Source organism: Hippoglossus hippoglossus, chromosome 7 (genome assembly GCF_009819705.1).
Source record: "Hippoglossus hippoglossus isolate fHipHip1 chromosome 7, fHipHip1.pri, whole genome shotgun sequence".
In the NCBI taxonomy this organism is placed as follows: Eukaryota; Metazoa; Chordata; class Actinopteri; order Pleuronectiformes; family Pleuronectidae; genus Hippoglossus; species Hippoglossus hippoglossus.
Genome location: NC_047157.1, coordinates 3,589,831 through 3,613,125, shown reverse-complemented (window position 1 = coordinate 3,613,125; position 23,295 = coordinate 3,589,831). Strand labels below are relative to the sequence as shown.

The 23,295-nt window shown below is 39.0% G+C and overlaps 1 protein-coding gene across 1 annotated transcript; it reads left to right on the top strand.

The window, feature by feature from the left end:
- Positions 1 to 2,561: 2,561 nt before the first annotated feature.
- Positions 2,562 to 18,511, top strand: hck (HCK proto-oncogene, Src family tyrosine kinase). The gene is made up of 13 exons (XM_034589634.1): positions 2,562 to 2,758; positions 7,846 to 7,979; positions 9,760 to 9,784; positions 10,263 to 10,359; positions 10,500 to 10,595; positions 10,911 to 11,014; positions 13,145 to 13,288; positions 13,933 to 14,085; positions 14,179 to 14,361; positions 15,065 to 15,141; positions 16,012 to 16,165; positions 16,502 to 16,633; positions 17,942 to 18,511. Exons 2-13 carry the CDS (start codon positions 7,851 to 7,853, stop codon positions 18,142 to 18,144), a joined length of 1,497 nt encoding a protein of 498 aa, XP_034445525.1. The 5' UTR covers positions 2,562 to 2,758; positions 7,846 to 7,850; the 3' UTR covers positions 18,145 to 18,511.
- The last annotated feature ends 4,784 nt before the right edge of the window (positions 18,512 to 23,295 follow it).

The following is a 23,295-nucleotide window of genomic DNA, read 5'->3' as shown; positions in this document are numbered from 1 at the left end:
ATGCTCATCTATCAAGCTGTGTTGCTGTGTGGTCCCATCGGATATTTTGTGCTCTAAAATTATCAAACAAACACTCAGCAACTTCTGTATGAATACACTTCATCTGATGCTGAAATAAATGTTCATTCTTAAATGTTGCTCCTGTTGCTTCTACTTTATATTTAATATAAATTTACTACACACCTCTGATGAGCATTCTGGGAAACACAAGTAACATCATGTCTGACATCTCGCTTAAGACATCATGAAAAACTTGTGGTGTGATGTAGAAACCATCAAAAGTTTGTCACATCAGTGTGATGTGATACAACTTTACTGTTACAAGACATGAGCGTCATAGACAAACCATTCTATTCACTGATTTAACTAACACTAAGACAGAGTCTCAGACGAAGCCACTATCACTACTACATTGCTACAACACAGCAGAGCATTTGATCGTTCCTGTTGAAGATATCACACATTGGGTCGTGTGCTTTAGTTGTATTTAAATCCTGGTACTCAGGAACATCACAGCAGCTGAAGAAACTGTTACATTTGTGGCTCTGAAGGACTCACCATCTGTCAGTCACGGCCAAATAAAGCCAAGACACAAATTCAAAGAGCGACACAGCTCCTGGTTTACGAGTCACAAGTAAGTCTAAAGTCTGGATAAGTTCAGACTCAGTCAAGAACAGCAAGTCTGAAGGAAGTTAGTACTGGGCAAGTCCCATATTAGGATTGATGAGACCCAAGTCAAGTCTATGTCATTAGCTTTGTGTTTTGTATTCAAAATAAGTCACATTTCACTCAACTCAATACCGTTTTAAATGTTAAACATTTAATTTAGTATATCCACACAAACACTGGCTGTGCACACATAGGCTTTTTCATCTTTGGGCTTCGGGAGGATGTCACGTCATTCCAAACAGAAAATGAAATGAATTGGCTAAAGTCTGTATAAAGTCACAAGTCAAAGCCTAGTCTAAGTCTGACTGAAACAGGAACATTATCTTACACTCTAAAAATAATTTGTACATGCAGGAATTATAAAAAGATTAAGAAACTAGGAAATGATCTACAGGGATGTAAAATAGTAACCAAATGCAGGAAATTGGCAAAAAAAAATGACACTTTGTCCCAGTGAGCAGTGAGCAGGTGCTCTATCCAGAGACAGCTGGGCTCACTAAACCACAGACAGTGAGCTCAGAGAACATGACCACTAAAAAAATATTTTTCAGCAAATGTGTGAATGAAGTCATTTTAATACCTTTAATAGTATGTGTGGTGTCCATTACTTAGCCAAAGTTTTGTCTTGCATGCAGTCAACCTGAGAGGCCTTAGCGCCTCTACATTGGAATGTTTTAGATGAGGGTGTTTATGTTTTGTGTTAGGAGGTGCCATCCTGCGACTGCAGCTCAGATAACAGCCTTCAGTCAATCTCCACTCTTAAGAAAATAATGTCTTATATAGTGAACCAGGCTTGTTAGCTGCTCCCTCTCATATATAATACCTCAACTTTTTTGGTTTGGCTGTTTGCTTGTGAGCCGTACCAGGAATCTTTCTCTGTTGACATAATGTGTCATAATAAACTCATATTTTCATGTTAGGACAACTAAGGCCCATAATCAACTTGATTCTGTCAAAACCAGAACTTCAGTTCTGTTTTTTGTCTTCATCATGCTGTTAGCCACATATGCTGCAATCCCCATATTAATAATTAAACTATCTGGATTTTCAGCCTGGTTAATGAGGAACTCTGTTTACCCTGAAGTTTGAATACAATGTGCCACAAACTGAGGCCTGTTTGCCAGTGTTACAGAATCATTGAGGCCGCGCCCACCAGGCGACGTAAGGTCATCTGCAGCTGTGAACAGCTGCTAAACACAAATAATTTCTCTTCCATGATATGATTTCTGTCAATCTTGTAATATCGTTCACCATTTTCTAAAACAATTACATTCTTCCTTTCTCAGTTTTTTCCCCTGATCTCATTCATGTCACTGTTATCCTGACCTCCCTCCCGTCATCATCACAGCCTGGGTTTCAAAGCAGACCTGGTTTTCTAATCCTGACTGTTGATTAAGGATTACAGCGAAAGAGCCGGGAGCTTCCTCTGATGTGATATTGCTGAGCTGCTGCTGTGGCTGTGGGGGAAGAACTGCCCCACCCCCCCCCCCCCCCCCCCCCCCCCTGCTGTGTGCCTGCCTGCCTCCACCCAGAGGAGGCACAGAATATGGTAGCTGTCAAACTCTCATTTGAATACATATTAGGGCTGTCATGCACATAATGCAAATCAGACTTCTGTCCATCCACCCATTTGTCATTTCCCGCTTATCCAACCATCGTCTCCTCCATCCAGCAGTGACACAAAGTTACATTTTGGATTAGGGGAGACATGTTCACAATATGCTGATAACATCAGCGATTTTATACAACAGTTAGTAACACAATGGCAGAAATGTGTCTTCGTGTAAGGAAATATAAACATATCACCAGCTAGTGAAACCAAGGGTGCGATTGGTGTGAGCTTGTTCCTCTTTCCGCCACCTCAGTCAGATGCGCACAGCTCCAACTTCCTCCTGCGCGTCCAGTGCGCTGCGCTCTGCTGCCCCGTCCACATCTCCAACCCTAACCCGGAGGAAACAGGAGCGACTGTGAGGAGGATGGGAGCTTCTTAAAATAAAAGAAATGAGGAATATTCCCGCCGCAGCTATCTGACCCTAGAAGACCGCACACCCGTACAGAAATAAGAGTCGAAGTGATTGGTCGAAGAGCGGTAAGTGTCCTGTCTTCGTGTGGGTCTGCCTGTGAGGAGAGGGAGTGTTGAGCCAAACTGTCTGAATGTGGGGAAAGAAAGACAGGCTGGGATGTTAATGTCTCGGACAGATTCAGTAAATAAAGTTATGCTTTGATGATGGACCGATGAATATACAGTTTTACAATGAGGATGCCCACATCCAAAAAGAGGAACTTCAGGGTCTGTGAGTTGAGACAACCACCGCCTACAAACGTCGCCGTACATGTAGCTTATAGAGGACTTGATGAAATGAGTGTGTGTTCCTGTACTTGTATCTTTGTGAGGACCATTTAAACATAGTCCCTATACAGAGTGAGGACACTTTGGAAAGTGAGGACATTTTGACCGGTCCTCACTTTTTCAATGGGCTGTTTGAGGGTTACGACTTGGTTTTAGGGTAAGGGTAAGGATTGGGCATTTAGTTTGGATGGCTAAGGTTAAGGGTTAGGGTTAGTATTATGTCAATGAGTAACCTAGCTAAAATACAGATACAAACGTGTGTGTGTTTGTTAGTCTTGACTAAAGCAGAAACCAACGGATACAGATTACAGATACATGAACAGATACGTGAATATACATTGTACCGTATATGAAGACGAATTGTTGCATCCCTTCAAGAGATATAGTGTGTAACATGTATGTTTCAGAAATGCCATATTCCATCATACCCCTGTTAAGTTAGTATCAGTCTTCTTGCATTTGTTTTACTGCCAATCAACCGACTTTTTACTCTACATGTTGTTGGTAGAGGAATACAGGGTTATCGCAAGCTCGAATTAAAAAAAGACACAACAGTTATGGTTGGTTGCTCAAGTGTTCTTTTGCTTTGACAGAGTAGCAGAATTTCAATACTGGAGTTAAAGTCCCCTTCCTGTTAAGAACATCTGCGAGAATTATACAGTGTATGTCGATGAATCGATTTATTATGTATTATTCAGTCAATATAATGTGAGAAAATATTGACAAACTGCCCATGAAATATGACTAAGGGGCCCAAGTTCATTTTCTTAAATGTAGCAAAGTGTAGCGTAGAATAAGAGAAAATAATAAAAAAACTGAAAAAGCAGGCAAAAGCTGAAACCAGAGAATTTGTAATGTTTTACACTGTAGAAAATGCACTAAACCTATGAAATGGTTATTGACAAACTTCCGATGAAATATTTCTAAGTGGCTTAAGGTGACATTTTCAAAGTAAAAGAGCAAATTGCACTGCAGAAAAAAGAGAAAAAGCAACAAATCCTCATGTTGGAACCAGAGGATTTTTAATTGAACTAGAGGTTAACATTATAGAAAATATATATGCATTGTATGCTCATATACAAAATACTGAATTATACATTTAAACATATTTGTTTTAGGCATATAAATAATAGTGCAGGAGCATGTTCATGTAATAACTACAAGTAGTAAGAAGACTGACATGGAGAGACTGTCTTTTACTGATAAGTATCATAATCACAAACCATGCATCTTTCTTTCTTTCTTTCTTCCTGTTGGTTGTGTGCCAGACTGGCAGGTGACGTTGTAGTAGCCTGAAGCGAAAAACCCAAACAGGGAAACATTCAGCTCAGCAGCAACAAAATCTATAAAAATATCCCCCTCATAACAGAACGCATATAAATTATTGCTGTCTTCTGTCTGTTGTGATACACCTGACTCTTATGATAACACATCCTGTGTAAATGAGGCCACAGTGGATTGGTGGACTTCAGCTTGACTGCCAGACAAGAACTAGCAGCAGCCTGGTGCCTGCTCACTGCTTGGACATGGTGCAGATAAACAAGGATGCAACATGATCGCTTACAATAATGTTCAAGTGCATGGAGATCATTTTCTTGATGGTCATGTTATGTTGCTATCCACAAACCCAGAAGGTTTTAGCTGGACGTGGTTGCCTTATGGTCCTGTAGATTTATGACCATAATATTTCTATAATATTAGTTATGTATAGGTTAAGTATGCACTCTATATACTTTGATCAAAAGAGATAACATGGTTGCTTTCATTGTGGTTGATACAACTGCTGTCCTGTTTTAGACATAAGCAGTGCTAAAGCATTTAATAAAGGGTAAAGCACATTCTTCCTCTTTTAAGATTGAAGTTGAATGCATGAAAACAGAAAATTAAACACACCCGCATATTTTTGCTGATACAGACTGACTTGGAGTGCTGTGACCAACGGCTTGTAGTGGCTCATTTAGCACATTTTAGACTGTTGCTGTGTGACTTACATTACTGGGTACATTCACTAATATTATTTGTCTTGTTTTGCATGGGCTTCTGTTATAGTTGATTTTAGTGTATGACCCAATGATGTCTGTAAAGGTTCAGTGGGTACGATTGCTTATATCTGGTAATGATGTTTTATATTGCATGTCACCTCACCATCCCCTTTCAAGCATGTAGGAGAGCCTTCAGGACTAAAATACGAAAGGCTCTCTTTAGAGACAGTTTTTTGGTTTGTTCCTTCTGATTTAGAAACAAGGCAGACTCTGAGAAAAAGGTATATTTAAGGTAAAACTTAATGATTACTTACTTTCAGGTGATTATACTCTTGAAAAGCCTCAATTCTGCACACTGGACATTTACATCTGCTGAGCACTAGGAGGCTGCTATAGGCAAGAATCCGAAACTCCACATTTTATGCTCTTTGGCCATATTGACGCTCAACTAATAGGAAATGAGGCCACCATTCTGATGATCTGAACTTTCACAAGACGCTGTTCCATTCTATTCCTCCATGAGAAGGTTCATGAAAAATACACATTCCTGCAGAGAGCTGAAATCCTCACATGGAATTTGAACACTTGTTGGTTTATCTATTGATAGAATTCAGGATACCAGGCTTTTAAACTTAGGAACAAATGATTTGGTTATTATATAAATTTGGGATTTCCACCATAAGACATGATCTTTCTTGGGACGTCATTGTCACAAATTATGCCAGACTTGAGTCAACAGACTGATGGCACGAAGCATGGATGTGAGATGTCTATTTTTAAGGCTGATATCGGTAAGTCACAAGTCCCAAAGAGGAGGAGAACAAACATGGGAGGAGAAACAGAAGCACAGAAATGAAACTAAAAGCGCAGTCAGAACAAAAGTTTTTTTCTCATAGATCTTTCTTTAAAATGTCCAAGAAGGGGGAAAAACTGCTGAAGTTTGCATGAAAACACTATTTTACCAACTGGAGTCCGTTTTCTTAGAGTTGTGGAGTTCTGCGATGCAAAAACTCATGAAACTTCAGCTGTTCCTTAATGACCTTCGTACACTCATTGTGCTCTAATGGGACTCTAAAGGCTTAATCACCTCAGTAAGACTAGTGCCATTCTACACTGGTGGTGTTGTCTGTAGTTTTGGTATTCTGCGCAGGGAAGAACTACGTGTGACCTTATTTCTACTGCTTCAGTCAAAGATTAGGCCCCTCTTCCTAGCCTGCTGTTTAGAGTGGTACAAATTTCACATCGTGTGGCGATGTGTTTCCACCTTGGTCTGTGTTTTATGCCTCGAAAGAAAGCTGGAGGTGTGAGAATTGTTCAAGGTTTACTGCCCCTACCTTCAGCTTAGTGCAGAGCAATGGGTTACGCTGTGTCTGTGGGTGGGTGGGAATTATTGAGGATGCAGAATTGAATTGAACAACAGTTTGATTTTTACAGAACCAAACAACCATCAGCTTCATGTTTTGCATCAGTAAAAGTATGTGGGCGAGCTTCGTCCTTCCCATTGCTGAAAAGAAATTGCACCAAAGAGTTTTAGACAGAAATCCAGACTGCCCAAAGGCCTCTTTTAAATTAAACATTTAAAGAGGAACACGGTTCACGAACAGAGCAAAAAAGGAAGCAAATACATTAACACCACCAAGTTTTGACCTCAGAAACTTCCTGTGAGAAAGCATTAAAATGAAACATTTTCCATTGCTGACACGTCAAGAGACGCTTGCAGAAACATTGACAGTGATGATGGTTCTTGTTTCTTGTGATTCAAAACACCCAACAGAGGATGCCAGTGGTAGTTTTGGTCATTTAATGGTGACATGTGACATCTAAAATAATCTTTTAATAATAATAATCTGTTTGTGTGATAACAGGGTTCTGCTGTGTAGTGCTTATGATAAACATTACTGTCTTTGTTTGGTGCAGTGAGCTGCCTCTCTGAGTTGAAGAGAGATAGGTTACAAAGTATAACCCTCTTCTGTCCACTGCAAGAATGTGAGCCAACATGCGCTATAAAACACAGCTTCTATCTCCCGTAACAGTTCCCTCTTTGTTTTTGGTTCTTTTAGACCTTGTTCCATGTAACTGCTTTCAAATTTACATAAAGATTCAAAGAGAAAACCTTCGAGTGTTTATTCTTGGAATATCTTAACAGTGCTCATGGTACATGACGCAGCAGTTTTCCAGCTGTTGTGTTCCAGATATCTTTAGAAATTCATTCAACCAGAATAAACACTAATGATGTAGAGAATGCAGAAGCAGTACTGATCATCCAGGAAGCTGACTGAGTTAGCTATGAGGCATCTTTGTCTTCTCAAAGATGTCCCTCTGGCAAGCAATATCTAATAACATCATGTGATATGCCGTTTTCACACCAGCTCCACCCAATATTATAGACATTTTAAAACACATTAACACTGAGTTATAGCTGAAGGGAGGTTATGTCTCAGTTCTGTGTCACTGAGCTGAAAGGGTCACAGTTTGCAAAGAAATCTGCATGTTCTAAACACGGTAAGCAGGGGATAAATCCATGTTCGATGCTCAATCAAAACAGACTGCAACATGATAGAGGGATCATGGGGCTGGATTTAAGGAAAGCATATGAACACGTGTAAAAAAGAGTATCTGAAATAAAAGAAGTGGACAGTGGCATTATGTGTAAGTATGCTGTACAATTCCTATACAGCATACTTTAAGTGTATGTGTGACCTCCAATGCATCCCATTACTCTAAATAATTGAGGACTCAGAGAACTTTGCCCGATTATTGCATTTAACAACCCAGTGGCCTTTTCCTGCTGCTGCTAACCACACGTGATTGGCTGTTTCTCCTCATGTCATCCTGCTGCTGAAGGCACCATGGGCTGTGTGGGCTCAACGAAAGAGCAGGAGCCTCACAGCAAAGAGACGAGTAACGATGAGCTGCAGAACCGCGTACTGACGGCCCACTATGTCAAAGACCCCACCGCAGCAAACTCAAGCAAAGCTGTAAGTGATAACATTGAGACAGTAACTCGTTTGTGTTGGTGTTCATCGTATAATTCAATTTCAGAGAAGTAAAGGTATACACTTTGCTTCATTAAAAAAAAGTTAAGTTCAAATACAAACTAAAAGTGGACATATTATATTTACTTTACTAAATACTGTACTTTCCATCACTGAACAAGATTTGAGATCTTAAGCCTAATTAATTGTATATTTAAACAAAAAGGTAAATTTTTTGCCAATAAAAATGGGCACACACACACACACAGTTGGGTCTCATGACATTACGTTGACCTACATTCATTCCCTGGAGACTTACTCTAACCTTAGTTAGCCATAGTTACTACTTGCCTAACCCTAACCCTTATCCTAGCCTTAACCTAAATCCACCGTTAAAACATATCTTCACCCTAAAATTTTGTAATTTACATTGTGAGGACTTGATTTTTGTCCAGTCCCCACAATGTTACTATAAACAGATTTGGAATACCTGGACCACACACACACACACACACACACTACTTCTATCTTACACTCATTAGCATGATGCATTTCCTAGCCCCTTACCCTAAACTTAACCATCAAAATTAAATACCTAACCCTAATCCTTACTCTAAACTAAACCTTATTCTAATCCGAACCGCAACCCTAACACCAACCCTAACTCTACCCAAACCTAATTCTGATTCTTACCCTAAAGTTAAGTCTTAACCCTTGAACTGTGGACCATGAATAACTGAGGACCATTCAAAGTGTTCTCACTTTCCCATAATGTCCAATGTCCTCACAAAGATATAAGTACAACTACAAACACACAGACACACACCCACCTTCACAAGTGCCCTGGCTAAAGATTAAGAATGAAGAAGATTATTGACGCTAGATGCAGAAACAGTGAATGTGCGATGAGGTGCAAAGGAGAAAACAGCTTCACTGGTTCCTGCCGCAGCATCTGATATGTACAGACACGTTTCTTTTTTAATTAAAGCCTTGTGATTCTTCGTGACTTACACCCTGAGCATGTTCATGTGGCATGTCGTTAGTTTGCATACTGACCGGACTTTCGATCTGTATCGCTACTGCATGTAAAGTGCGGTTCCTTTGGCTACTGCTTCCTGTGGGCTGACTGTTCTACCCTCTATGAAGAAAGAGGAAGTGACCGAAGCAGAACTAGAGTACTCAGGCAGGGGATGTTTAATCAAAACTACAAGATTAACTATCACCTAAGATGTATTATGTATTATCTCACAGGCTATCAAAGTTCACAGTCTGCTGCCTGTCTGGTACACAGTTCAGCTTAGTGGGCTACACCTTCGCACTAGCATTCCACTTTGATGAAAACAAACACTTTCTCATATAGGGAAAACCCAAACTCAAAAATCTAAACTAAAGTTGCACCAACAACACCCTGATATTTAAAGTTGATATGACAAACTCTTACTTTACTTCCCTCCTTTGTTTTCTGTGCAGCGATTCAGGCTGAATTTGGGTCGTAATGTGTTGTGGACAAATAATGATCTTAATTTGCTTTGGACTATCTTTCACACTTCAGGGAGAGAGTAGAATTCAAGTAGACAATTCTCTACTTTAAAGAGTATACTCTACATGCCATATAAAGTGTTGAATCAACTCATAAACATAATGCCTGATTTATAGATGTGAAGATATACTGTATATTAACAATAGAAACAGATATTTACTGTATGTGTATATGTGAATGTTTGATAGAACTGGCTGCTTATCTTTGGTTTACACCACCATGTCACTGTCTATCTCTCCACAGAGCAAAATACCAGCCAATTCATCTGGTGAGTCACCATTTTATTTACATACTGCTGTACTTCCACATAGGCAGTAATACAACCTTTAATCACCTGCATTAGGTTCTGCATCTTGTTTTTTACTGTCAATGACTAATGAGTTGTTATTGTCAGTCAACTGCAGGGCTGTTTCATACCTCGCACCATAGACAAGACAGTTTAAACCGTCTCATGTAGTTCAGTGCTGGTTGGACACAGAAATGCTGAAGCTCCGCACAACATGTGAGAGAGAGTGAGGAAGGAGAGTCAGTGTGTGGGTACAGAGCGATAGTCGCGCTCTCAGCCTCACCACACAGATGTACAGAGGCCTGACTGCTATTTATATCAGTCATACTGTACAAGGAAGTCAGTTACACAGTCAAAGTGGAAAGGCAGACGCAGTTCAGACCAGTGTCTACAAAAACAAAAAACAAGGATACTCACACACAGTGAACGCATGCTCACACTGTGCTTGTACTCCTCGCAGCAGGGGAATGTGTTGCCATGGCACTGTTTGACTATGAGGCCATTCACGATGGAGACCTCGGCTTCAAGAAGGGAGACAAGCTCAGGATCTTGGAGGAGTAAGTGGAACGTCAGCAGTGAGAATGATCATTACGTCTTTGTCGCTTCAGTTCTAAATATAATTGGTGGTTTTATTTGTCGAACAAGAAATATTCACACGTGTGTCTTTTTCCCACCTCCTGTCTCTCTTTCTCTGTAGGATGGGGGAGTGGTGGAGAGCTATGTTAATAAGTTCAGGTCAGGAAGGCTACATCCCCAGTAATTATGTAGCCAAAGATACTCTGGAGATAGAGGAGTAAGTGTACTCACATCTAATGTTTTTCTGAATATGAATATGAAATAATGTAATTAAATGCCTTTGGTCTTGGGAAGATGCAGAATTAAATCACAGTACATTATTACTGCTATTCTTGCAATTAATAAATGTACTTTATAGTAGCAGTGTCATGTGCTATATTTACAATAGGTTTTCATGTACTGTACTGTGAGTGTCCTGGATGAATACATGAGGAAAACAAAGCATACTATGATTACATGGAAAATAAAGGCTTGCACAAGTTGAGCCACTTGAGAGGTTTCTGTACTAAGTGATCTGCTTCCTGTTGTTGAGGTGGTTCTTTAAGGGCGTGAGCAGGAAAGATGCTGAGAGGCAGCTGCTGGCTCAAGGGAACAAAGTAGGATCCTACATGATCCGAGACAGTGAGACGTCCAAGGGTGAGTAAAAAGTAGATGGCTTGTTCTGTGGAGTCTTTTCTTAAGTAACCATGAAGAAAAATGATTGACACCAGGGTTTGAATTACACAGTGGCTTTATGGTGAACGTTGGCCCATTTTATTTTTATATTTCAGGAACATTAATGTACATAAAATAAAATATAATCTCTGACATAAGAGTGAACAATTTTGAGAGCTCCCCTAAATGTCTCAGGGAAGGCTTCTGTCCTTTTTCAGGGGAGCAGAGCTCCAGCTAGCATCCCCCCACCTGATTGACACCAAATGTTCCACCTGACAAATCATTCAATTGGATTTTAGCAATTACTGCTCCAACAAAAATGTTTCTACAATACAGATAAACTTTATTTCATTTCTTGTACCTCACACATTTTAAGCCAGTTATGCTAGTGTACAACACAAAGTAAGAGTACTACATACAACAGAGTAATGATTTTAAAAATTAACTAGTGCAATGCACATTCTAAACTTGTGTTAATGCTCTGGAGCTACTTCAGAATTATTCCTTGTCATTAGTGAAATAAAAAGTTCTACACTTGTTGTTGTTTGTGTGCTGGACACTGTGTGCAGAACGTTTTATAAAAAGTCTTTGGTGCAAAGTTAGGTTAGAAAACTGTGATCATCCTACCTGGTTTATCTTCAATTAAGATTTGACATCCCATTACATAGCATATCATTTAGCTGACGCTTTTATCCAAAGCGAATTACAATAAGTGCATTCAACCATGAGGGTACAAACCCAGAACAGCAAGAATCATGGAAGTACAATTTACTCCAAACAAGCCAAACCACAAGTGCTACATGTAAGTGTCATATAAGTGCAACTAACTTTAAATATAAACACCAGAGTGGACGATGGCGATTAGACATCATCTTCTTAACCAAGGTGTAGTCAGAAGAGATGTGTCTTTAGCCTGCGGTGGAAGATTAGTAGACTTTCTGCTGTCCTGATGTCCATGAGGAGCTCGTTCCACCATTTAGGAGCCAGGACAGCAAACAGTCGTGATTTTGTTGAGTGTTTAGCTCGCAGTGAGGGAGCAGCAAGCCGATTGGCCAATGCAGAGTGGAGTGGACGGGCTGGGGTGCCACACACAAAGGAAACAACATTAAGATACTTTAATGTACACTTTTATCGTCGTGTGTGGTTTATATATAAGTCTGAATGATTTACTTAATAATACTTACTTACTTAATACTTTTTGACACATTGCATGTTGACTATTTCAGAGATCTCCTAAACAATAAACACAATCTTCAAACCCCAATTCACAACTTTTCAAAAATATAATCTCTGTAATTCCACTCGATAAAAAGCATTGCAGCAACGAATCAAACACTGTGCTTTTACTTATCTGTGCAGTTTGTCTGTGTCTCAGTCCCATGTGGTGAAATGACAATAATCAAAATGATCTGGCAGCGATGCAGATGGAGCTGTGCTAAATAGCTGTGATAAACCCACTGTAGTACCAAACAGCAGAAAGACAAAGTTTGCAGCTACAGTAACTGCTGCACATAGTGCATCATCTGTCGGTTTGTGCAGTATTTGCTCAGAGTTATTTAAAGGCTGAGCACTATTCCAACTGAATTAGGTGGGTAGTTTAAGGGGAAATTTACATTTTGGGCACACAGAATTAAGTTTAGCAGTAATGAGTAGAAGTACTCTGCCTGTGAAAACAGTTGTATCATGTTTTCTCTGGATTTAAGCCTCAAGTTCTAAACTACACAATGTTCACATGGGCTTGAGACTTAGATCATGGGAAAGGTAGGATCCAGTGTTTTCAGAACTTGACTTATAAGAAACCAAAAGTCACGGTATTGGAGTTGGACCATTATTTTCTTTGTTTTTTTGTGAATATTTATGAAGTATAACACTTCATCACTGGAGTGGCTCTTTCAGAGTCCCGTGTTGGTCTGCAGACAGTCCCAGACGTTTTTCTACCCTTACAAGAATAAACATCTTTGTGAAATATAGGATACATTTAGTTTGGTAACATATAAACGTTATATTTTTTAAGACTTTTAACCATCTAAAAATATAAGCCAGTGTCAGTGAAAGCGATATTGGTGGTGTGTATCTTGTGTATCAGATTGTTTTCTTTCTATTTTACCACAGGCAGCTACTCTCTGTCTGTCAGGGACAACGATGTCCAACATTCAGTCAAACATTATAAGATCCGAACACTGGACAACGGAGGATTCTACATCTCTCCTCGCATCACCTTCACCACGCTGCAGGAGCTGGTCAACCATTACAAGAGTAAGTTGACCACTGTCTTAAATGATTATGAAAGGAACAATCGAGGAATCCAAAGTCATCTTAAGGGGTTAATTGCAAAACACAACACACAACACACTCTGGAAAATATCTCTGACACTAACTTTATAGAATGTTACAGCCATTTTACCCCACTCTCATGAATGCAATATGGCTGTAACACTGACAAGGGATTTTATTAATTTAATACAAGCCTTCAATTGGACTCAAGGATGAACTGATTAGAATTTGGTGGTCAAAGGTCATGTAACCTCACAAGACACATTTGCGGCTGTAACTGAAACATTTATACTTTAATTATAACACAATTTCATACAAATGTCTAATTGGTAACTATTTATATCCAAAAGGTCAAAGGTCAACTTCACAGTGACATCATATACTTGGCATTATTTAACACCATGAATCAAAAACAGACGGGGAAATTGTGGCAATATATCCTGCAATGTGACTGGTTGGTGGAGGCAAACAACCGTGATGCAATTAGTACAAAACTTATATTGAATTGATTTGTGATATTATATAATTTTCCCTAAAAAAATAAGAACAACGAGTTCTGATCAATAATGTAATAATGTATAAATAAACAAACTAAATCAAGAAATTCAACTTTCTGTTTATTCCAGAGCAGGGAGATGGCCTCTGCCAAACCCTGACCAACCCGTGCCTGAGCCCCAAACCTGAGAAGCCATGGGAGAAAGACGCCTGGGAAATCCCAAGATCATCTCTCAAACTGGAAAGGAAGCTTGGTGCCGGCCAGTTTGGAGAGGTCTGGATGGGTGAGACAGATCTGAAGTGTTTTAGAATCCAATTATTTTGGGTGGCAAAATGAAGTTAGTAATTAATTTTCCAATGCTAATTTTTGTTTCAAGCTACATACAATAAGCATACCAAGGTAGCAGTGAAGACCATGAAACCTGGCACCATGTCAGTTGAAGCCTTTATGGGGGAGGCCAACCTGATGAAGAGCCTTCAGCACGATAAACTGGTCCGACTCCATGCTGTGGTCTCCAAGGAGGAGCCTATCTATATCATAACTGAATACATGGAGAAAGGTGTGTGGGTGTGTGTGTGTGTGTGTGTGTGTGTGTGTGTGTGTGTGTGTACAGATGAAGTACATTAAAAACATAGGTGCACAGTTGGTTTGTTCTTTTGACTTAGGTCAATGCTAGCTGTTCATTCATTATTTATTTATTTGTTCATTTATTTAGCTTTTAAAATATACATACTACACTAAAACCTTATTTAAGAAATCACAAGGCAGTAATTTCCCATCAGGGGGAACTTATGTCCCAGGGGGACCTTTGTAGTTGGAAGGTGTTAATGTGAAAAGACTGTGGAGTAGCTCAACTCAAAGAGAAATTAAAACTGAATCTGTATATCTAGTCGGCTGTTACATCTGAACATCTGCATTAGAGAGTGTTCAAAAACTTTGTAGCTAACAGACTTCCTTAACAGTTAGTTTGAAGTAACAGCTACGAGAAGTAATAGTTTGGGACTCTGCCTCTCCCAAGTGGTAGTGGTGCAAATGCATTCATTGTGCACTTGCTTTACACAACTGTGGCCATTTATATATCTCCCAATTACCAATGGACATGAAATGTATTTAACATTAAATATACCAGCTGAACCTTTTTATATGTATATTTTTTTGCAACCAAGTTACAGATATTTTCTTATAGGGTGAGAGTTTGTGTAGTGCCTTGACTTTTACATGTTGCATGTGTTTCTTGATGTCTTTGTGTGTGTCGCCTGCAGGTAGTTTACTGGACTTCTTAAAGAGTGATGAAGGAAACCGTGTCCAGCTCCCCAAGCTCATTGACTTCTCTGCCCAGGTGAGAGTCATCTTCAGTCCATTCCATACATCAGCTTGTCAGTCCAGATCTTGTCAGTCCAGATCCTCTGGTTGTTTGGAGGTTTCTTGGTCAGTAGCTGCAGCATTGAAAACTGAGGATGTGTAATTCTGCGACAATCAGTTTTTTGAACATTGATGACTGTACTTGTATGCCAGACTGTCCACATCCATAAGCAATGAAGAGCTTCATTTTATATGTATGTGGTGGTAAAATGCAGTCCAGGGTGAAATAATGCTGAAATAGTGGAATATCACTGAATAATCATCATTGTTGGGACTGAATTTTAACTGCATCCAGTCACTGTGATCCAGCTGCAGAAACACAGTGCGGGTACTTTCAGATTTGCAGTTCCATTCCAATCTGTGCCACCTCTTAGAGAGTAACAGCTCCTCGCTGCAGATGGAGACATACAGTATGTGTAAAAATCTACAAGAGGATTTTTTAACTGGGAAAAATAAAATAGAACATATTCCAGCATACATCTGGCATGACTTCCAAGTGTGAATGACTTTGTGAGTTTATGAGGGAGATGGCCCCCTGCTGCACGAAGAGGGAAAAGGAGGGTTAGAGCTGCCTGTTATCATTCAGTTCTGCCATGAGCAATTTTTTGATGTGAAATGATTCATCAGATAAGAGAGATTGGTCTTATCTGGCGCTAACAAGTGTCCATTGCTTTAACTACCAGCGCTGTAGAAACAGATCAGCGTATACAAAGTCTATTGTAGTATGCCTGCGGGCATGAAACTGTCTGTAACAAGGAAATGCTGATAATGCTGCAATTTCATTGCCAGTGACAGTTATGATGGGAAACAATGTGTTTACTCTTAAACGTTGACTTCTTGTCTCCAGACTGCAGAGGGCATGGCCTACATTGAGCAGAGGAACTACATCCACAGAGACCTGAGAGCTGCCAACATCCTCGTCAACAAGGCTTTAGTTTGCAAAATTGCTGACTTTGGCCTTGCTCGTATTATTGAAGACAACGAGTACACAGCCCGGGAAGGTACAACACAATACTCTCTGTCTCACGTTGTGTATCCACATCAGCACAAGTTATTGAGAAACTGTGGAAGTGATGAAGTAGAAGCTTTCACTGTTTCATCAGTTCAGGGAAAAATACTTTGTGTCATGCAGATGTCGTATTACGGGAGGGACAACAGGAGGGACAAAAATAGTTGAGTGAAGATGAGAATGACTTTAGGCTAACTTAATGGGCAGAGGAAGTTAAGTGTTTGAGGGGGTGTGAGAGCAGCTAGGAACCTTCTTAGCAGTGTTATTAGGAGCCAAGTAATGCCTCAAAACCATTTCTTAAGAATTTGAAATTTCCCCCAACAACTAGGAGCCAAATTCCCCATCAAATGGACAGCCCCAGAGGCCATCAACTACGGTTCTTTCACCATCAAATCTGATGTCTGGTCCTTTGGCGTCTTGCTGATGGAGATTATCAGCTATGGGCGCACTCCATACCCAGGTAGGTGGAGCAGGAATGGATTTCAAGAATGCCTCTGAAGGGAAATGGACCTTATACTTATTCTTTCACAACAATTTTATCCAATTGTATACTTCCTAAACTCTTAACTTTAAAAAAATGTTTTTGTTCAAACTATTTTGTTGATTTAGTTTTATTATTTTTCTCGTAGATGCCTCATTGTTGGTTTTTTTGGCCTCTCTAACCCAGGTTGACAGTACATAGATTAAAATCAGAGGAAGATGGTCTGAATTCACCACATATTTCTTTTCGTCTCCTGAAGTACTAGAGCACTCAAAGAAATTATTATCGACTTAATTTATTTCAATTACATTTAAAATGTCTATGTAACTCTTTATTACATAAGTTATCACATTTAATGAAGTGTTTTCTATCATGTTGAGTTGGTCTGAATAAATCAAATAACTTGAGAGTGATTTGGTTAAATAAATACAGTGTTTAATGTATATATTTATGTATAGGTTTACTTAACTTATACATGGGGACAACAAGAGTAAGGAAAAACTACCCAAAAAAACTTAGAGCCACATGTGAGGGATCCCTCTCCCAGGACGGACAGAAGTGCAATAGATGTCAAGTGTAACAGAGAACATCAGCAACATTGATTCGAATAAACAGTTTGTAGCATAATGGAAAGTGAATGAATTGAGGAGTTATGTCAGTTATGGTAGAGTATCTGAGTAGGTATATTGTATATCAAGCAGTCTAGTTGAAAATAATAGTCCACGATCAGCTGCCAACACGATAACTCCACTCCTGCAGGCTGCATGTATATTCATTTTATGCTACCTCATACTTCGACTCTGATCCATCTCAGAGGGAATTATTGTTTTTTCTACTCCATTAAATTTATTTGACAGCTTTAGTCCCTTTTAAGAAGAAGATTTTATATGATAGATAATATAACTGACTTTTAAAATACAACACAATGTTGAAGACTTCACCTGCATCAATACGGTCTGTGCCTGATTACTGCGGAGAATTCGTTGCTGTTGTGAACGCGTTAGCTAAGAACCACTGCTGCATCGTGCACGTGTGAAATGCAGACTTAACCAACTGTGGAGAAAGTCCAGACCCAGTTCTGCAGAGATCCTGATCAGTTGTTTTGATATTGGAGTTTGGCCCAAAGTGCTGATCCAACTGAAAGGCATGACAATAGTATCCATACAGCGACGAAGCATCCAAGCCTAAGTCATCTAACAACAGACCATAATTTGTTTCTCTTTCGTTGTTTAAGAGATTGAGGCTCTGCAGCCTCTCCTCAACACAATCACCTGCTCTTGTTTTCAGGGATGACCAACCCGGAGGTGATCCGTTTCCTGGAGAAGAACAACAGAATGCAGCGCATGGAGAGCTGTCCCCGTGAACTCTATGATATCATGCTGGAGTGTTGGAAGAACAAGCCTGAGGAACGTCCCACCTTCGATTACCTGCAGAGTGTGCTGGAGGATTTCTACACAGCCACAGAGAGCCAGTACCAGCAGCAGCCATGAGACTAAACATCCACAGACAAGTTTTCTCTCAGTAATCTTCCAGTCAAACTTAGCAGCAGTTTCTACATTCAGCAGTGCAATTCAGAGAGTCCTTTAAACTGCACTGCGGCCATCTATTTTTCTCCTTCTTAATCACATGATATACAAGGGACTGTACAAAGCTTATTGGGGAGATTTGTAACTTCTATTTTAATATATCTTGTCTTTTTTATCTAGCTACAGGTATCTCTATCTTATAAAACTAGGCCCTAACTAGCTTTTTAAAATATTTTATTGGGCCCCTCTCCTGTTCAATGAGTTAGAGCATTATAAAGGTATATAATCACAGTGGAAAGCTCAAGACAATAAAACATATAGATACAAAATACACGATAAATACTGTCTGATTATTATTACTGTTAATATTAGAACACCACGTCTGGGGCACATCACAATAGATATTGCAAGACTATATTCTGTATAGGTTTGGTCACAGGCTAATATGCAATATCAGCTGTACTGGATATTCATCTTTACAATACTGACCATTAATCATTTGTCAGTCTTGTCAATCAGTAGATCAGTGCATTATGTGTACATTCAGATACTGATATACTGATATATATAGTTTCTTTGTTACATCTGCAGTCTTTAATATGAAAAGTGACCCACAACAGAAAGCTTAATATAACTTTTTTTTCTCTACTCTATTAATTGTTATTACAAATTTCACAAATAATGTGGAACACTCTATTGCAAGATAAAGCTGCACATGAATATTCACCTGACAGCACTCATCTGATATCTAGAGCAGAGGTTCTCAACTGATCCAGCCTCAGGAGTTATTAAATCACGACCTAAAGGTTTGAATCACTGAAATTTGTTTCCCAAAGAAATAGGGCAGTGATACAAAATGCCCTTATGCACAGTTAAGAACATGAAATAAAGGGGAAAATGCAGAATTAAAGGACGTATACTATATATGCGCATGGGCCAGACTTTGACTGACGACCCAGACAATTTAACACACTGCAGCATCTTTACTTTTTTTATATATATATATATATCTCCGTCTGGAACACTGCTGCCCTTGCCGTTTGAATACAGTAGCTCACTGCAGTAGCAATAAATGGAAAAACTGAACAGGTTGGCAAGAGGCGAGTTGTTCTCTTAAAGGAAGGCTATGATTTCTCTTCTCATTCCGTAAAAGAACTAGAGTGCCTTTCCCCTGGAAAGCCCAAGAGTACCTGGCTGCGGACGAGATGGCAGACCTTCGTCCTCAATGAGCACATGCGCAGTACATGTCCGTAAGCACATGCACAACAGACATCTTCGCGCTTGACAGGACATAATGCCATTTTCATCCCCATGAAGTGGCACAAATACTCTTGTACATATTTAACCAAAGAGTAACACACAAATTTAACAAAATATACAAACTTCATTCATTAGAAATGTATTTTAAAAGTCAACTGACACTCTGTTCTTTGCATTCGGTACCCTCTCATTAGTTTTTTTTAACGGGCCAATATAAAGTTAATTCAACAAGTCTTTAAAAAGTCTCTTTATGTACCATTGAAATCAAATTTAGTTACAAACTATTTCGTATAAACACTGGTCAAACAATGTGAATATAGGCTATAGATTGATAGATCATTTTTCAACCTTGGAGAATCACAAATCTAATGTCCACAACTTCTTATTAAATGCAATTTAGAATTTTATTGGTGAATAATAATAATTAGCAAGGGCAAAGCAAACAACTCAATCAGGTTAAAAATGATTTTAAATGGATAAATAATTTAATGATATGAACCTTGGACACTAGAATGACCTATGATCATTCCCTAGCCACGGACTGTAGGTATTTCTAGTTGGAGAATCATGACTCCGTACAAAGTCCTCATAATCCACATCAAGAAACCATGTCCAATATTCCGAATTTGAATCTTCATCAGGTTGATACAATCCAGTATAAGAAGTTAACCCTCTGATCCTGAGGTGTGTTGGCGATTGTGTTGAACTCCACAGTTTCAGCTGAAAAGTTGTTCAGTCGAAGAGGAACTCAGACAAAGAACTCACACTTCTCACATCTTTATTTGCATACTTTGTGGCCATGTCCCCGTCCATCACTTCCCTCCCACATACGGTTGACACACACACTCTTGCTGAAGCAGCCACACTCACATCCTGTGTTAACTGTACCATTACGTCACACCAGATGTTCAGCAAATCAACTCTTCACAAAACAGCACGTTCTTCTTACAGTGACCAGGCAGAGGGATTTCAACTCTTCTGGACAATGTATATAAGTGAAAATAGTAAATATGCTTGGATAAGCCCTGTCTCTGCACAAACAAGACCAGAAACACTGGGATACTGAGAGTACTTGTAACATTTCCACTATATCTACTACCACAAACATCTTGTCTCTCTTGAACTGTTCATCTAATCGTATTCACACTTGGTATGTCTATTGTAAATTGCCAGAGGAAGGGCAGTAGTAAGTTTGGTGCAATTTGGACGTGATATGTTCACTGTTGATATCATTTAATAAACAGGCGACCAGTGCTCTGTAGCAGTCAGTGTGCTCACAGTCAGTCTGTGGACAGAGCTGAACATCTTTAGTTCTACGACCTCAGATAAACTACAGAATCGCGGCCAGATCATTTAAAAAATGTGATTAATTTCATTTCCATAGGCATCAATATTTGTAGAATCACTTCCTGGTTGACAATTTGTCTTCAAAGTAAAAGCACAACTTTTCGTTTTATTGCTGCAATGCTTTATACTGAGCAGAATTACATAGCTTTTAATTAAAAAAGTTGTGAACTTGGGTCTGGAGATTGTGTGGATGTTTAATAGACCTGTGAAATAACTAACATGCAATGTATTAAAAAATACCACCAGTTAAGTCAATTATTCAAACTTTTATATAAGCCACACACGTGAGCAGTAATAACTCTATTTCTGATTCATTTTATGAAAAACATTGACTATAAAATCTTCACTACAGATAAACCACAACCAGATGAACACAGACTTTTCTAACTTCCCTCTGCACCATAGACTGTTTATAAAAAGCTCTTAACACAAACAATAAAAAGTGACAGTGTATTGTAGAACTGTTTGAGGAGGACACACTGATGGCAATGAATAATTCTGAAGTAACTCCAGAGCATTAACACGGGAAAAGAAAAGAAAACTGCAGTAGTTTTCAAAATTCTGACGACTTCCTTGAATTGGAATTGATTAACTATTCTCCCATTTTTCCACCCTCACTCACTGTATAATTGTTGTGCAGTCCCTAACATTGGAACACCTTCTGTGTAACATCTTACGTCTGTGTGGAGAGGCTATCCAGTACATGCTTTTGTAAAAGCACAACTATCTCAATACGTATATATATATATATATTTGATATTATTCAACATAGTACACAAATCCAGTCAAAAGACTGGATTTTGCTGTTCTGCTCCAACACACATTTTGTATCCACAAGGTACAACCACAACACAGATGTCCACAGTGAATGATGTGCAGTAATATGTGCAGTGTTCAGCTCTGATAATGTAAGCAAAGCTGTTAAATGAACAGTGTTTGACAAAGTGAAAGAAAAGTGGATACTGTGACCTGTGGACTTCACAAAATGCAAGACAAATGGCGAGTATGTTGAAATCCCTCATTTAGTTTCCATAGATATGTTTCCATTATGCTGTAGCTTGATTCCACATTACTCCTTGACAGTGCCTTTTGCAGGGATTTTTTTCAGCAGACAAAAAGTTAATATATTTGATATGCTCCTTATATAGAGACGTATATAAGGAAATAGAGTTATTTAGGAACAGGGTATGTGGAGCCATATTAACACTTGATTGTTGATTCTTTTGTCCCGTTATAATGTTAGTGTTATGCATACATACATGACATCCTTTTTGTGTTTTGGAAAAATAATGAATGTGGAAATAGTAGACAAATGTGCTGTACATCCTTGTATCTGAAATGTAATGAACTGTTCAACTGTAAATGCTGTGTGGTTTTCTACACTGTTTGTGTTTCTCATATTGTTGTAAATAGTATTGGCTAAGATTTGTTGCACAATCACTCAGTGCTGGCATGATCACCTTTCGGACAAATGGAGAAAATTGAATTAAACACAAAGCAAATCATGTGATGTTAACAATGTAAGTGTTGCTGTGACACACAAAGAGTTGATAGGTGACAATATTGTTTCAAATCCCAGCTCTGTACATAATGTACTATGTAAGGTTCGGAATATTTGTGTGTTTTTCTCCATCAATAGAAAACCCTTTGTTTAGTATGTTAGACGCTTGGTTCAGTGCGACTGTGATGAAAATGTTCTAATAAATTGTTTGAGAAAATCGATTACAACTATTTTTTATAAATTCATACACTACCGTTCAAAAGTTTGGGGTCACTTAGAAATTTCCTTATTTTTCAAAGAAAAGCACTGTTTTTTTCAATGAAGATAACATTAAATTAATCAGAAATACACTCTATACATTGTTAATGTGGTAAATGACTATTCTAGGTGGAAACGTCTGGTTTTTAATGAAATATCTACATAGGTGTATAGAGGCCCATTTCCAGCAACTATCACTCCAGTGTTCTAATGGTACATTGTGTTTGCTAATCGCCTTAGAAGACTAATGGATGATTAAAAAACCCTTGAAAACCCTTGTGCAATTATGTTAGCACAGCTGAAAACTGTTTTGCTGGTGAGAGAAACTATAAAACTGGCCTTCCTTTGAGCTGGTTGAGTATCTGGAGCATCACATTTGTGGGTTCGATTATACTCTCAAAATGGCCAGAAAAAGAGAACTTTCATGTGAAACTCGCCAGTCTATTCTTGTTCTTAGAAATGAAGCCTATTCCATGCGAGAAATTGCGAAGAAACTGAAAATTTCCTACAACGGTGTGTACTACTCCCTTCAGAGAACAGCACAAACGGGCTCTAACCAGAGTAGAAAGAGAAGTGGGAGGCCCCGGTGCACAACTCAGCAAGAAGACAAGTATATTAGAGTCTCTAGTTTGAGAAATAGACGCCTCACAGGTCCTCAACTGGCAGCTTCTTTAAATGGTACCCGCAAAACGCCAGTGTCAACGTCTACAGTGAAGAGGCGACTCCGGGATGCTGGCCTTCTAGGCAGA

What these genes read in the sequence shown, in the direction of transcription:
- hck (XM_034589634.1), top strand. Translation starts at nt 7,851, where the DNA reads ATGGGCTGTGTGGGCTCAACGAAAGAGCAGGAGCCTCACAGCAAAGAG. An exon ending in GATACTCTGGAGATAGAGGA is followed by an intron (nt 10,596 to 10,910) that starts GTAAGTGTACTC and finishes CCTGTTGTTGAG; the next exon opens with GTGGTTCTTTAAGGGCGTGA. An exon ending in AACTGAATACATGGAGAAAG is followed by an intron (nt 14,362 to 15,064) that starts GTGTGTGGGTGT and finishes TGTCGCCTGCAG; the next exon opens with GTAGTTTACTGGACTTCTTA.